At 42.5% G+C, this 16912-nt stretch overlaps 1 protein-coding gene across 1 annotated transcript in view; it reads right to left on the reverse strand.

Moving 5' to 3' along the window:
- LOC308118723 (inactive dipeptidyl peptidase 10-like) overlaps positions 1–16912 on the reverse strand; it is a gene marked incomplete at its 3' end in the record, with an annotated part of 131168 nt that overhangs the window by 16773 nt on the left and 97483 nt on the right. Inside the window, exons 6-9 of the mRNA XM_080478234.1 lie at positions 5846–5898; positions 5377–5458; positions 3772–3892; positions 2081–2235 (exon numbers count right to left, since the gene is read on the reverse strand). Of these exons, the coding sequence (XP_080334360.1) occupies positions 2081–2235; positions 3772–3892; positions 5377–5458; positions 5846–5898 (411 nt within the window). The remainder of the gene's footprint in view (positions 1–2080; positions 2236–3771; positions 3893–5376; positions 5459–5845; positions 5899–16912) is intronic.

Consider the following 16912-nt stretch of genomic DNA (forward strand, 5'->3'; position numbering starts at 1 on the left):
CTTTATTATTAGTAGGTGATTTGTGACGCCAAATACCAATTTGGGAAAAGCGCCCAGTGAAAAGGATGAGAAATGTGAGGTTATAAAGTATTTCATACTCTTAAATCGCTTAAGAATGAGATTCTTAATCGCTTGCTTTAATGTGTTTCTTTTAGTTCTTTGCAAAGCTTTAATGTATTCCTTTGTAAAGCAACTGTCAATGGCCTTGTGTCTGAATGGTGCTCTATAAATATATTTGCCCTGCCAAGCCATTTTCTTTTTTTTTTTAACACTAAATCATGTTTTCTGTTTTGTTTTTTCCCTCTGAAGTTCAACCGTCCGGCCAGAACACATGGCAGAATCTTCGCTGCTCCATGCTAAGAGGAGCGTGTTGAGGTGATTCGGGCATCTCTTCGGGCTGGACTCCCCCCCCCCCCCCCCCCCCCCCCCCTTTACCCTGCATGGCCGACTGGGACGAGGCCCAGGGCTCGTTACCGCGGTTAAACTCAAAGAAGTTGCAGGCGACAGGGATTGGTTAACCCTGATTAGTTCACAGACATCAGAGCATGCTCAGACCGGTCTCAGTCCAGTTGTCAGGACCACTGGGTGTCCTGGTCTGTATCCTCCTCAGAAAACTTTAAGAATAGAGTCTGAGGCAGGAATGCTGGATTGCTCCTCCACTGCATATCTTCAGCTTTTGATGCGGCAATTCTCAAATGTCTATATTAGTGTTGGCCATGTTTAAGCCCGCACGAGTCAGCTGCAGTGAAACGGCGTCACGGTCAAAAGGAATGAGAAGGTAATTACATCCCGCCTTCATTTATTCCCACAATATCACATCCTGACCCTACTCGCGGATGAGTCACACGCTGCGTGTCTGGGTGTGCACTCCTTATTGCACTGTATGTGTAAAGCCCGGATCGAATGCGGTGCCTCATTAATTAAGATCTCTTCCACTGAATCACCATCCGCCGCCGGGCTCGGACACGACAGGCCAGGTTGCCTTTCACCCCTTGACCCCCATTCCAGCAGGTTTTCACAGCTTGTTTTTCCGTCGAGACGGCATTTGATACGCTAAACGTCCCCATCAAAGGACGAGAGGTGCACGACGTTGCCTTAGTGGAGCGAATCACAGCCACAGATCCCCCCCCCCCCCCCCTCAAAGGGAAACACGCCGGCGTTCACGTGAATTAAACTACAAAAGGATGCACTAACCCTTCCTGATCCGTGGTTGTGTAATCCATGGCCGGAAAAGTGTGTTTTCTTGTCTGAGAAATAAATGGTTGTAGGGACATAAAATGTTGCAATTGTCTTATTTTCAATGGATATATCTTAGAAATAGAAAAGATATAAGGTTGTTTTGGTTTTTTTTTTAATAATTGAATCTACAAGATATATTGTGAGTCGCACTGCATGAGCCAAGCAGTGGATCAAAATAGCAATAAGTTCACTCTACAGTGGCGACTTAACGTTGTTTAGGTGGAATTAAACCAGAAAAGATCCATTTGTACTGCAGAGAAGCAGCGCTGTCCAGTTATTCCTCATATAGTCGCAGGACGTCGTATACGAGACGTCAGAAAAGTTTTCTGCGTTTATATACAGACAATCACAATGTGCTGAATCTAATTGCATAGGTTATATTTGTTCTCTTATATTTGTTCGATTCTTTTTTATGATTAATTGGTTTATAATCAAACGACGACCCAACAGAATTAACCAGCTGTTCCATCGCCAATAAAAAACCTGTAATCTGTCAGGATTATCAAATGTGATTCCTTTTCTCCTGTTCTCTTCAGAAGCAGCTTCCATGGACATAAAAACAACATGAATTTTGAACCCGACAAAGTTTGTTGAAAAGAACTGTGTGTGGGTTTAATATAATAAACGCTCCACTGCTTTCAATTCTGGCCCAACTTGGATCACTAATGGTGAACGGGGATTAGTTCCTCTTCACTTTCACTTTTGTTGAACTGAGAACAAATTCAATCCTCTTGTGGCCGAAAGTTGTATTGCACAATATGTAAATGTATTTGATACAATATGCTCATTGTTCCCCCACTGGAAAACAAAAAGAAGAGGCGGGACGTATTAATGATCTTACCTTTGGGTAGGAGTACTCCCTGCCCCTGGGGTAGAGGGAGCCGGTGAACCGGGGCAGCAGCATGGTGGGGACCGAGGAGTCGTTGATGGTGAGGTAGGCCAGTCGTGAGCCGTCAGGTGACCACCAGTGAGCCACCTGCGTGTGCAACACCTCCTCTGCAAAACCCACCGGACAGGAGAGCTGAGAATCTCCAAACCACACGAGACCGTCTGCAGCCGATTTACAGCTGATTTACAACCACCGGGGTTGTATTGAATTGAAATATGTGAAAAAGGAGACGTGATCACTGATCACAATGTTCAACTTACAACGAAGAATGCAACAATGGCACTATTGAAGATTGTTTATTGTTCAAAAACAAATTTCAAATGCATTAAGTATATAAGAGTTCTATTCTTCGGTAGAAATGATTTGGACCACTGAAAAGAGAGCCAAGACAAAAAGCAACAAAACCCATTCATGTGTTTGCTGTAGAGTCTGTCGAGGTCGGCAGATAACGCAGACGTTATAATTATGTCTGCGATACGAGACACTACAGGTGTTCGGAGACTTGTGAAAATATTAACTGTCACCCCGAGCTTCATTTTCAGTCAGCAGTATTATAAACCTTTTTCTTCTCTTTCATACAAAAAAAAAAACAGGCTCTTTTATCTAATCGCTGTTTACTGCACACTGTGCTGGAGCACATGTCCTTCTTCAAATAATCGTATTCAGTATGAATGGCTGAAGGAAAACTGGATATAAAAAGGGTGTCTTGCTGTTTGGATGAAAACCTTGAGTTCTGGCTCGGCCTTCAGTCAAATGAAGAAACAGGGTTGCAGTCCCAGGTGCGCCAGAGACTTTACAAAAGTAACTATATGTGATTTAAGTTTGTTTCCAGTCGGACATGTCTTTTACAGCAGCATTTTGTGGGGAAATTTTTACCACTGAGCGATCATTGTTGCAGTACCAAAAATGGCCACTGGGAAGACATTGCAGAGCGGGAGATGGCACTTCCTATCATTTCAAGGGTCTCAATAATTTAGTACAAAAAATATATATACTACAATATAACTAATCGGTTGCTTTTAATAGAAATATTGTAAAGAGTTCTGTAAATATTTTCAGTTGGGAACTTTGCATCATGATGTTCTTCTTTTCTTTCCACTCTGCTGGCCGTTAGCATTCCCTGTGGGGAGTTTTTGTTCCCGCCGCCAGTTGGGTTGAATATTCCCTCTTTTAGTTTTGTTCGTTAATCAAGCCCTAAATCCATTCTCTTGATGGATTTCCGAATTGCTTAAACAGATGCAAGGTTTTTACATTTTTGAAAGTATGATGGGACTGACGGTTTGACTTCCAGTTTTCATAGAGCGACTGTATGTAACGGGCATCAGTGAGTGTTTATCGTGACAGTAGCCACTATTTCAAGGGCACAGTTAAGATTTGTGTCCACAGGAAAAAAACCCACTGAGGTTTAAAATGGGATCAAACAAAGCGAAGTGGACCCAGTATTTAGCCCTGTGGCACTCCAACGTGAGCACCTGTTGCACAGAAGAGTGATGATGCAGACACATTGCTTTTAAAACTAAATGACTTCCTTGACCCATTTTTTTTTTTGTTTGCGAGACAAATCCATCAAATTTGAAAGGCATTCAAGTTCTTTAAATGAGACACACTATTTTATTTTTTAGAAACAGAAGCTCCTCTCTTACCCTCATAGAGCCAGTCTGCAATGCCGTTAAAGACGAGCCCCTCCTGGCCCGAGGACGTGAGCCTCCAGGAGCTGCTCTGAACATCCGCTTGGTAGTAGATGTTGTTTTCAAAGATGTACAACTGTGGATTGGAGGGAAAAAAAACACTGTGGAAGCTGTTTGTACTGTCAAGCACAGAGGAAACGATCCAACAGCAGGAGGAGTATGTCGACTGAAGGGAGTAAATCCTTCGTATATATGAAAGATTCGCTGATGCTATTGGGTGAAGCCGTTTGTGTGATTTCTTCAAATCGTTAAGCTTTAGGTGAAACTACAATTGGCTCATCTCCACCACAAGACGCTGCGAGAGCTCCTGAGTAATGAAGGCTACTTGGTACGACTGGTTCCTCCGGGTTCAGGTATAAACTCAGAGGAAACCAGATTAAAAACGCTTAATTACGTTCCCCCTCCGCAGCAGGGTCGGATAACGGCGTGATTATTCAGCGCGTAAACGCTCGCCGTGACATTACTCACCCGGAGAACTTCAGCTGCCCGACAAGACGTCGTCGAGCAACAGCTTGATTAGCAAAGCTGTTGTACTTGAAAGTACTGGTTTACTTTGGGTGGAGGGGGTGGGGGGGGGGGGTGGGGGGGGGGGGGGGGGGGGGGGGGGGGGGGGTTGGCTTTATTCATGCAGTCTTTGATCAGCGCTCAGCTCGGAGCAGAAAGGCCTCTGCGAGCGCCATGAATTATACATAAAACAATATTGCGTAAGACGTTGAATTAAACATTGATTTGCACCTCTGTGAATGCAGCGAGACTCCTTCTCCTTCCAGTTCTTATTATGAGCTGCACTTTTATAGTGATTATGCTTCTCATTGATTGGCTCCATTGTCTGCTTGATGAAACGACAGGAAATGTTGAAAAAAACAAGTAATTTCCACGCTGCCCAGGTTTTACGTGTTGGCTTATCCAACACACTAACCTTAATGTAAAAAAAAAAAAGAAAAGAACAAACAGCTGAAAGTGAATGTAGAAACAGATGTCGTCTGCCACGTTTTGTTTTGGGAAAAAAAAAAAAAAAGAGTCTCGGCCATTTATCAAAATTACAGGAAAATTACACATCCACGTTTTAAAATGCATGATCGTATAAAATATCTCCCATCTTCATTCATGAGGGTCATCAGAAAGCCTATCTGTCCTTTTGCACGTCACGTAATCTGTGAATTCCGACAGTCTAAAGCTGCATCCGGATTATTTATGCATTGATTTTCATATCCAGAGGCAGGAGGTTGTCGTGAATATTTTGCATGTTTTTTATTTGGGGTGGGTGGGTGTGTGGGTGGGGGGTGGGTGGGTGGGTGGGTGGCTGCAGGAGGGGGGATAACAGTATTATTTATGAGACAAGAAGAAGTATGAGCTGAAGTTATTGCATCTTGATGAGAAGAAGCATAATTGCAATATAGATTTTCATCACAGACAAGCGGGACTCGGGCCTGAAAGGGTAATAAACCGGTGAGTTACATTCCAGCTGCACGCGCATGCCTGAGTAAAGAAACAACCTTCGTACGAGAGATTTATTTTGATGGCACACCTAAGTTTTAGTGAACGGCGTGAGCGACTCACCAGCTGCTGCCCTCGAACGCCCCACGAGGCAAACTGGAGGACGGAGTCGGACACTTCTGGAGGGTTGAGCTCCCGCACCTCTCTGGAAAACACAGCATTCACAAAGCGGCGTCCGTTAGTCCGTCGGACTCTTTGAAGAGCGCGTTCACATTCCCACTGTTTGATCCGGACCAGAGTCTCCTCAGGGAAAAACCGTTTGGTTTGCCCGACGTGAACAATCCCACCAACTCTGAACCGGAGCGAAGAAGACCTCTGGTCCCGTCTCGCTTCGCGGAGAGGACGTGAGGTAGAGCGCAATGCATTCTGGGTTCCTTTCATTTTAGTTTCTCACATACTGGACTTAGTTCATCCTCTTTGTATGTAAACGAATAGAAAACACCAGGTTCAAATCTCGATACACTTCAAGCTCGCCACTAAAGTCCTTCAGAAAACCAGATTTCTAAAAGAGAATTTGAACTTGTTTACTCACCTTGTGTACAAGTTGTAGATCAAATATGACGCCAGGAAGGAATGTTTATAGATCTAAACAAAAGGTGGAAAAGAGGAACACATCAGACGGTGCAGAAAATCCTGAAAGCCTTGTTTTTGATTATACTGGAGTTTTCCAGTTGATGTATAAAACTTTACCAGAAGCTGTGCAAACATGAACGTGTAATAATTTTACATTCAATGTGTGAAAAGTGATCAGTACTGAGATCAGGCTTCAGTAAACCAACTGCAAAGATATCGAACCTGAAGAAACACATTTCTACCAGAAGACTTTAGTCTGATTTCTCTAACAAAAATGTATTGCCACTCTTTAATTCAATTTCTGCGTCATTTAGTAAAGTAAATATCATGTAAACATGCAAATATTGTAATTAATGAAAACATTTGGTCTTTGTGCTTTGAGATTAGTTCGACCTATATGCTTTCTCTTCGTGTGTGTTCTCTTATTTTTTTTCTGATTTCATGTGTGATTATTCACTTTTCTTTCTTGTTTATAATTACATCCTTTTGAATTTGCAGAGATCGAATGCGCAGTGCACAAAAACATCATTCAACCCGGGTCAAGCTATTTTATTTTCAGTTTCGCATTTAAACAGCAACGTTTTGAATATGATAGACTCTAAACATGAACAACGGCAGAACACGGACATTCTTCTGAACAGAAGACCAAGTTGGATTGTTTTTACAATGACTGTCAAAACAAAAGTACCAAGTCCAGGAGAATAGGGACTTGAGTCGTGACACTCTGGAGGAAACGTTGTTCTGATTGCCTCTACTGAGCATGTGCAGAACTACTATGACGGCTGTGGTGCACATGTGCAATAGCAGCATTTCGGAGAAGTTGGTTTCCCCCCCCCGTTTCTACTGAGGCAAAGATTAGAGCTTTGAAAAACAGTATCACCAAACCTAAGTTTTTCCAAGCAATAGAAGAATTTAAAACGACTTCCTAGATTTTTTTTTTTTTTTAGAAGAATCATATTGCCTAACTTGTTTTATTTTAAACTGTCAACATTATTTTGTCTGTTTAATGTTTGTTTTGTTTGACTAGACCATCGTGAGACAGGTTAGTTTTACTCTACTGATGTGTTGTTGAAATCGTCACCCTGCTCCGCTGCCATGTTTTCAAAAAGTTGCGTTTCACCCCCCGTTTCAACGAAGACAAATTTGGTGTGTTTTCAAAAAGTAGCATTTCCCCCCATTTCCACGGAGATAACGTAGGCCTGTTTTCAAAAAGTTGCAATGCCCCCTGTTTCCACAAAGACAACTTTGGCGTGTTTTCAAAGAGGCACCTCATGAAGGAGTTTGAAGAAGATTTGCGTCTGTTGCCATGGAGACGTTCCCTGCTCAGTATCCAATTGGTTCTCATTAAGCGTTACTGAAGCTCCTTGTGTCATGTTTGAGCTCTTTTATAGAAATTATTATTTTTTTTTTTTAATAAAATGCAGTTTTTTTGTTCTTCTTATGTTCTGATTAACCTACCTGGCTACATAAAGTAATCGAATAACCAGAAATACAAATCCACAGTTTAATGGATCAGCACCGAATCGTTAGTTGACGATTTGAACATGTTTTAAGCCTGTTTGTGTTGATCCTGTTTAGAGTCGTGAGTCGCTTGTATAGAGCCTGTTTTGACCCTATAGAGCCTGTTTTGACCAAATAGAGTCTGTTTTGACCAAATAGAGCCTGTTTTGACCCTATAGAGTCTGTTTTGACCAAATAGAGCCTGTTTTGACCCTATAGTCTGTTTTGACCCTATAGAGTCTGTTTTGACCAAATAGAGCCTGTTTTGACCAAATAGAGCCTGTTTTGACGCTGAAGAGCCTGTTCTGAACCTGTTTTGACTAAATAGAAGCTGTTCTGACCCTATGGAGCCGGTTTTGAACCTGTGTAGAGCCATTTTCCGAGCCAAACCTATGGTCTTAGAGGAAGCCTACTCAACCCTCTGTGTTTGTCCTGTCGTGGCTGAAGTACGCAGTATTTTTCTGGTCTTTGTAGCACGACAGGACAAATGGCCAAGACGTAGGTGGATGGCCCTGTCATTGCACGGCCGGTGGTCCAATTTCCTACTCCATCATCGCTGGTGAGTGAATAAAAGCATAAAAGTCTTTGAGACTCGTATAATTGCAGTCCACATACAAATCAAAAGCAGTCAGCTGCATAAGTAGTCACATTTTCACACGGGGTGAATATTTTTCTTGTGAATTTCTGGTTCTGCTAGAAGATGTAAAAACACTATGGAGAGGATTTCAGATACCTTTTATTCATTCCACTGACAACACGAACATGCTGGAAGGAAATTCTGTGACGGAGTAATTGGTAAAAGTCATGTGAGTATTCGCATCTGGATTAGTACAAGCCTGTTTCCTTTTTAAAGTTGGAGCTGATTTACAGCAACACAACCGTGAAACAAGTGTGAAAGCGTTTGTGAAATTGGACAAAGGTTCATTGATTATTGAACAAATTGCATCGTTTTGCTGTTGTTTGTTTTTGTTTTCAGCTCTGCCTCGATACTTTTTATTAAGTGATTGAATTAATGAGAAGAATGTTCAGAATCACAATCCATGTCTCGTCTCAACACAGTGCAGTGTGTCACGTTAAAGAGTCTAAACTTTTGGAATGTAATTCCAAGGCTAATAAGATTGGGGGGAAAAAAATGAAATAAGCTCCAAGCTTCATTTTAAGATGATAAAAAGTGCATCTTGAGCCTGTTTTTAAAACCGTGTCATAAACGTGTTGCCAGGCTGAGTTAACATGGGCTCGCTAAAAGGCCGGATTCAAAACTCAAAGTCTGAGATAAGAAGGCACAAGACCATGCAGACATTTTAAAACAATAGAAAACACGAGGAGCCTTTCAAGCGGGTCCTTGTTGTGGAGATACTTCACAGTAAACACTGCGTGATCGATATAACTGGAAGTGAAAGCTTCAGTGTAGAACCACAGAGAGAAATGGGTGAACTACGAGACGGTAAAAAGTTGTTTTTTACTAATTGTTTACTGTAATAAACGTCTAGAATGACGGCCCAGTTCAGACGTAATGTAATTCTCTTTCTTAGTCTCGACACTATTGAATAAACTTCAATCTTGTTCTGGTTGAGCTGTAAATAAAAACTTCCATGCAGGATTTTATTATCTTCGTTGAAGTTGAGTGTCAAGTTGCTGATGTCGCCTGATGAAAGTAGGATATGAAATAACTCATATTTTAATACATGATAACTGACTCACAAGTAAAAAAAAAAAAAAAAACGTAAAAAAAATTCATTAATTGAAGTAAATCACCTTTATTTGAGTGTCTTAAGAGGGTCTAATCCATAAAGATGAAAAATATATATGTTCTGAGCTGTTGGGCCAAACAATAGCATTTGGTTTTGTCGTATTTCGAGACAATAACGTGAAAATTCCACACTGATATTCTATATTGCCGGTATTCTGAAAGATTCTTCAATTGTAATTCCCCATTGATTTTGTTCTTGTAAAGAAAATGAACTGCTCACTTGGTAAAGCACCTTTTGTTTTCCATCAATATGTCTCTTTCCATGATGTTGTGCTGATTAAGACGAAGCCGGGTTAAAAAAAAGAAAAAGAAAAAAAGACTCACTAAAGCGATCCAGAACGGCTCACGACGGGCGCGCGACCACGATAACAAAGAGGCATCGACGTATGGAAAGCGACGACGCGGCAGTATATAGACGGACAGTGTGATGATGATAAATTCAGGAGACAACGTGGAGACAGCAGTGCAGAGGCACGCCATCACTCTCCATATCTCATCTGTCACTTTGATGATGAACACATCTACCCGGCGCGTCTCGGGGGCAGATCACACCTCTGAAGCTCTGCCGTGTCGGTCCCGTCAAGAACACAGAGCTCATTATGGAATTAAGAAAAAACAAGCCAGAGTGCCATTTCCAACCAGCAGTTCCCACGCTGGTTAGTTTTCTGGTGCAATAAATGGACACGACACCTGACTCTGCTGTCCTGAGAGGACGCGTGAGGGACTGTGGAGTAGAAAATACCACTGATCTCTGCTTGACGATGTTCCTCACTACGCACTTGTTTCATGAGCTGTTCTCCAGAGCTCCAGTGAGGAAAATGAATTATGGGTCGGCTTGTGAAGATCCAACCCGTCAGTGGAAATTTTCCACATTAATGGTAATTTGAAACCGGTATAATCTCCTTAATAAGCATGTCCAAGCATTAATCTGCATTGATTTGGGGATTAATCCGTGGAATTAGGAAAGAGCAGATATTGGAGCGTAAAATGAAAGTGGTAAATGATCGCTGTCAGATCACTTGAAAGATGCTGGATGGGTGGTGAACTGAGGAGTGAAGAGCAAGCCGTGTTTACATAGCAGTCAAATCACACTGAATTAAATCGCTCGTTATTGTGAAGTCAGGAATTAATGGATCCGTGCTTTTCTTTCTGAGGTTCGGGGAAGTATTTGTGTTGGGTGGCACAGCAGGGCAGTAAGAGGAGCGTGTGTTCCGGTTCCCCGGCACAACGGAACGGTTCCATAAGGACGAGCAACAACGCAGTCGTCCGCTGATTGGTCGGTGGCGACCGTCACACCACAACAAGCCGCAATATTTAAATAACTCATCCGCCCCGTTGATGTTCACAAACATCGCTTTGTGCTCACCGGTTGTTTGGTTAACTGGGTTTAGTAAAATGTCAGCGTGCAACACTGCCCCCTGGTGTTCCTGCGAGGTGCAGACGCTCTTCTGCATTTTGCTGTTCGGAATGAGAAAACGGCGTTACCCTGACGGCCGCAGCTGGACCCAGGCTAAAGTTTTCAACAGGAAATGGCGTCTTGTTTAAATAACAAAGGTTCCCGGAGTCACCGACAACGCAACTTTTTGAAAATGCTGCAACTGTAAATAAAGTGTAAACTGTAAACACAGTAACTAGTTGTTCTGCACATGCTCAGTAAATGTTTCTTCCAGAATGTCATGACTCCCAGTCCATATCCTCCTGGGACTTGGTGCTTTTATTTTGACAGTCACCGTAATGACAATCCAACTTGCTCGTCTGTCCACTAGAACGTTCTCCCAGTGTTAATGTTTAGAGCTCATTGTTCTCTGCTGCATGTGTGTGTGGCGTCATTACACAAACAAACAACAGCACCAACTAGTGGCCCAACAGACGTCATTTCCAAAACATTGCTGTGTAAACAAGAAAGTTTTCTGAAACAGAAACGCAAAAAACCATGTGGTTTCACTTTAAACGTTGTCGTGTAACCCGGCCATTAGACGACGTGGTACTTAATAAGTCACTAACCAATCACAAATTTGCAAAGTTGATTAAATAACTTATTTATAGGCTGTCAGTCATCTGATAAAACATAGAAGGAAGTGGTTCAACCTAAACTTTAAGATTTTAAGATGTTGATTAACACAAACTTACAAAGTTCAAATACGGATTTCTATATGTCTTGATTTTAAATTTTAAAGCAATTCAATAAATTCAACTGGACTTGGTCTTTATCTGAGTTTCTTCATCAGTTCATACCGTTCACGACATCGGACTGGCTCATCTTTAATATTAATATTAATATGAATGTGAATATTAATATTAATATTAAGCTGGGGTGACAAAAATGAACCCGTTCACTTTTTGTGTAAATTTGAATTTGTGTGAACATTTGGAAACAGTCTTCACACTTCCAACTCATATCAAGTTACATGAAACGAGCTGAAGAGATGTTTCAGGAAATCCACTTTAAGAACCAATTCAGCCTCATAAAGCACCTTTGTGGCCTCAGGCATTTGCTGTTTCTTTCTTTTTTTTTTTTTTAATCTGCAAGTAAGTCTTTTCAGTTGGTAATATTCCAAACTTTAGCATTAACAGGAGACTTCAGCTTTGGTGTGACTCAGATTTTAGTTCATTTTACCTTTTTTTAATACAATAATGAAGTCATTTCAAAATGAAGTCATTTAAAATGTGAGTGACCTCCTATAATATATCTCCATATATCAGCGAGAGATAAAATGTTCCCATTCAGAGTGAAAATTGCTATTTTTATCAGCCTACCAACACATGAAGTAAACGTATTAGAAAATGTAGGAAGAGTCTACAGCTGAAGCAGTAAAGTCAGAAATGGATTTTCACAGTGATGAAGCCACAAATGCAAGTTAATCCTGGTTCCACCGGATCCATGGACAGTTTGTACGACCGTCACCAAACATAGAGAGGCTGTTTCAAACTAAACATTTAAGGGATCCAAATATATTTGCATTTGTGTTTTCAGTAATGATCATGTTGTGGGATGAGAATAAACTTGTTAGAAAATAAGAATACCCTTCAGGTTAGATTCTGTGGAGGAAAGACTTTAAAGGAAAAAATATCTACATTTTTCTTGCCAACGCTACAGAAAAATGCAAATTTAGATCAAAACATCCTGATATTTATATATAAAAAAAAAAACATTTGTATAAAATGCTCCACCATGATCCGAGGTTCTACTGCACACATAATTTAGACGGATTTGAGCAAACCGAGCAATATTTTTTCAGCCGGCTTTTTCAAACATTGACCGTCCAAATGACGTGTGGAGGCTCGCTGCCTTAACCTGGAGCTGAGGCTGCTGGAACTGGCTTTAGCAGCTGTGTTCAGTCTGGCCCACCGAGCCCAGCGGAGGACGAGCTCAGGAGTACCAGACCCAGTGCAGGTCAGGACTCCCGGATGAAAGTAGAGGAAACACTGCAGATATCATTTTCCAAACATTAATGCAAAACTTTTCTGAGACGACGAGGCGTTTTCACTTCATGTAAATGAAGCCTGAAGTTTCATTGTTTGGAAAAGCTCGGAGACGCTCTCCGTGGAACCAGGTGATATCGAAGTTCCAGCTCCTCTTGATTCACATTTTGTCCCAGATTACTGCTGCTCTCTGGGTATTTTCACTTTTTCACACCATTCTCTGTAAACCCAACAAACGATGTATGAGAATCCCAGTAGATTGTCAACCATCCGTCTCTCCAACCACCTTTTCCTCGTCGTTCTCTGCCGACGTGTGATTGGCCAGTTAGTCATTTGCGTTAACGACTCGTCCGACATTTCTACCCGATGGAGCGATTGTTTCTCCTCCATGTTCCTTATTGCACGTGTCACTACAGCGGGAACATCCTCCATACGTCCGTCTTCCATGCTGGATGTTGTTCAGGGCCTGCGAGCGAAGGCGCGGTTAACTCTGCACGCTTCACCAGTCGCCATCAAATGCCCCGGCTCTCAAAGGTGTTTTGTACGTTTGTAAATGATTGAAATGTGAGTTCCCTCCTGCTGTGCACCATCGGCCTCATTTCCTGATGTCCATTACCATCATCGATGTGACTTTGTGCAAGAAGATCCATCTCCCCTCCTCGGTGCTGCCGGGGCTTTAAGCAAACGCGGGACCCTGCTCTGATTGTTGGCGCAGTCGTCAGCTGAACGCCACAGCAGAAAGCAGCTCTAAAGCCATTCCCAGACGTTCGGTGTCACTTGGTGCTAACAGGCCTGTTAGCATCGCCTCAGCTCATTGGGCTTCAGCGAGTCTCCATCGCTTCGAGTCACGTTCACGCCAAGCAGTCCGCCGTTAGCGCAGCACGATGAGTCAGGTAGGGACTCTTGCTCTGGAACTGTGAACACGTTGCTTCTCCAGTCGGCCGCGGGCCCCATTCAAATGTTTAAAATATTGAAGAGACGAAGTAGAAAAAGAATATCGGCTCCTTGTGTGGAATCACAATGACTGGGCCTCTTCCTGGTCTTTGAACGTGCCGCTCTCTTGCAGACAAATGGCTCTTTTATGCTGCAATGTTAATGAGTTTTCCAGGATTGTGTGCACAGCCTGTTTCTATCTTTAGATTCTCACCTTGGGGGTAGCACTCCCTTATCTCCGCTCGGCGGTTGGATCACATTTCTCAACTGCGATGAGATTAACTCAAAGGACAAAGAGAACTCCTGATAAGCTCGACGCGGGGTCTGCGAATGGTGATTAGTTTGTGTGTTGGACCACAATCCCAGCGCCACAGTAAGCAATCTAACTATTCTAAATAACTGCGGGCAAAAACTAATAGAATTCTGTCTGCTTTTGCTCTGAAAGCCAAGAAGCTTATGTACGTATTTGATTAAGATATTCTGCTTTCATTTGGGGCAATAATCTGTCGATAGAGCCATGAAACAGAAGAACCTTTACGCTGAGGTAACATTGCTGGACACAATTTCAAAATCTACAGCTGGAATATATAGAGACTGCATTTTAGAGGAAGTTAACAAAAGCTTCCTTTGCTTCATTCACCAAGAAGCGTCCTTGAACGCGTCTCTGTGCTTAAAGACGCTCACAGTGAGAGAAATTACTTTTTTAATGGCTTGTGGCTCAACAAGTGAAGGAAGTCACTGAATTAATAGTTTTTAATGTTGATGTTGAAATGAATAAGAAGCTGCCAGATCGATCGATCACAATCACCTGGTAAAACTCTTCCAGTCAGAATAGTGGTGGACAGTGGACAGTGGACAGTGGACAGTGGACAGTGGACAGTGGACACATGGACTCCAGGAGACTTTCTATGGTGGCTTGTGATTATCTGGCACCAAGACAGCAGCGACGCGAGGTCCCGGGGGACATGTGGTGACGTCTCCATGAACCAGTGCATCCTTCAGTCTGACTGACAAGTCTACAACTGAAAGTCGAATCATTCTTGAGCCACTTTTTGTTTTGTGGCAGAAAACATGAAACTTTGCTGAACGAGGTCACGTCAGTCCGATAAGATTGCTTCAGTTCAGGATGGACATGGTCCGTAAGAATACGCTAAGAATTTTGTTGCGTTTCGGGAATCTGTTCACACGACAGCGGCGCTCGGAGCCACTGAAAATAAAACTTTCTGCAAACCACTGGCAAAGTGGAACTTTTTGAAAACGCTCCAATTCCATCATCTGAAAGGCTGCGACTGCACACGTACTCTTTGACCGCAGTAACTACTTTCTCTTCACATGCTCAGGAGACGGACAACAAGAAAAATGTTTTCCCCCAGAGTGGCATGACTCCCCCGTCCATATTCTCCTGGGACTTGGTACTTTTATTTTGACAGTCACCGTAATAACAATCTAACTTTGTCACACACACACACACACACACACACACACACACACACACACACACACACACACACACACACACACACACACACACACACACACACACACACACACACACACACACACACACACACACACACACACACACACAGGACAACAACATTAGAACAATAGCTCCATTTAGCTGACTGATCTCGACATCACAACCAACATTTACTCAACACAAAGAAAACAAATCACCTCCACACACCGCATCAGACGAGAGGCGATATAATAGAAAAAAAAAATTAAATAAGAGAGCCAAATTTATTTGTACCGCACCATTCATACACAAGTGTCAGGAGAATTTCCTATTAAGAACTCAAGGAGACAGAAAGCACAGGAATCAGACTGAGAGCAATTAAAAAGTCTGAGAGAATTTTATTACAATATTCTTGCGAGGAGAGACGATGTCACAGTCCAACCTTTGTGGGAGTGCCCAGGAGTTTGTCTAACAGTGAAGTCGGAGAGCGCTTTCTTAAAGGCCGAATTGTTTTGAGAAAGATCCACGTGCCTCCTGACACTGAAGGTTGCAAAAGTGCTGACACAGGTCATCCTTGAAACACAGACTGACAAAAAAAAATCACACTTCAGCCTTTATGAGGCAAAAACAAGTTTCCTATAACAACAAAGCAATTCAAAGTGCTTCACAGAGACAAAGAAATGCATCAAATCACATTAAAGAAGATAATAACAAAATAAAAGTGCATTTAATAGACAAAAGGCAATTAAAGTGCTGAGCTTCACTGCATGTTAAAGGTAACTTTCTCCAGATTGAATCATTTCTATCTTCTTATAACCCGCTCTACAGTTAATCCAGCGATGCCAGTTTGACGCGGTTCCTGTTCCGCCGATTGTTTTCCAGCTCACTTTTCTCTTGCCTCTTCCAAGGGAGTGACTCGACGTGACACGCAGTCCCGAGGTTTCCTGAGCGTGAGCTCGAGCAGCCGCCGCTCCCTTCCCTCCTGGATTATTAATCTCCCATCGATCTTCCTCGTATTACCAAAAGCCGCCAGATCCCAAGGACGGAACGCAGACGCCGGTTAAAAAAAACACCTGAAACCCGTCAGGTGATGTTTTAGTTCCCCTCCAGGTCTCAGCACTGGAGAGTCAAACTGCTTCCATGTTGCTGGTGAAGATCTTCTGGATCTCCATATTGGTCTTAGCAAAATAAAACGCAGATTTACCACCTTCCTGACGGAATCGCACAAACTATAGAGTTTGCTAGAGAATATTAAAGTATTTCATGTCTTTCTTTTTTTTTGTATCTTAGGTTATTTGGTGACTGAATGGCTGTATATAGACGGATTAATGTATTTCTGTAGTGAACCCGGTGGACCGTTGTGTACACTAGAAATGATGCAGCCCACTTTACTCCAGTCGGGCTTGAATAGAAGATTAATGACTGAGTGCTTCGCTTTAACCATCGTGTGCATACTCTCTGACAACAATGACAATCAACTGGAAAGAAGAATAAGATCTCTTTATACTTTTCTATATTCAAACTGATGGATCAAATTCAAAAGAGCCAGTAACAGGAAATAGTTGTTTTTTCTTCAGTTTCACTGATTCGTTTGTATTTCATGGAAATTGTAGCAGTGAATATTTGATAAAGGGAAATGTACAATATTTGCAAGGTGACCCTACGTGAGCGATCATGAAACCGGACAGAACGGGATGATGGGTGAAGCAACCGCAGCAGACAGGACTGCGATGATCTATCAGGTGAGCTGACAGAGGCGTCCATCAATCACGGTGTCGTCGAGCGTTTTGCGCGGCGTTCGTGTGTCGACGCGCGGCGTCGCGTTCGCACGTGTCAAAGCTGAGGCTGTTAGCGAGCGCGTCTGTTGGGATGAGTGACAGCCGTCAACGATGATCCCCGTCTGGAGCGGCCCTTTGGCAACCCCTCCGCCTTGTTTTTAAAACCAAGTTCGAATTTGAAAA

Source organism: Lipophrys pholis (genome assembly GCF_963383615.2).
Source record: "Lipophrys pholis genome assembly, chromosome: 13".
Classification (NCBI taxonomy): domain Eukaryota; kingdom Metazoa; phylum Chordata; class Actinopteri; order Blenniiformes; family Blenniidae; genus Lipophrys; species Lipophrys pholis.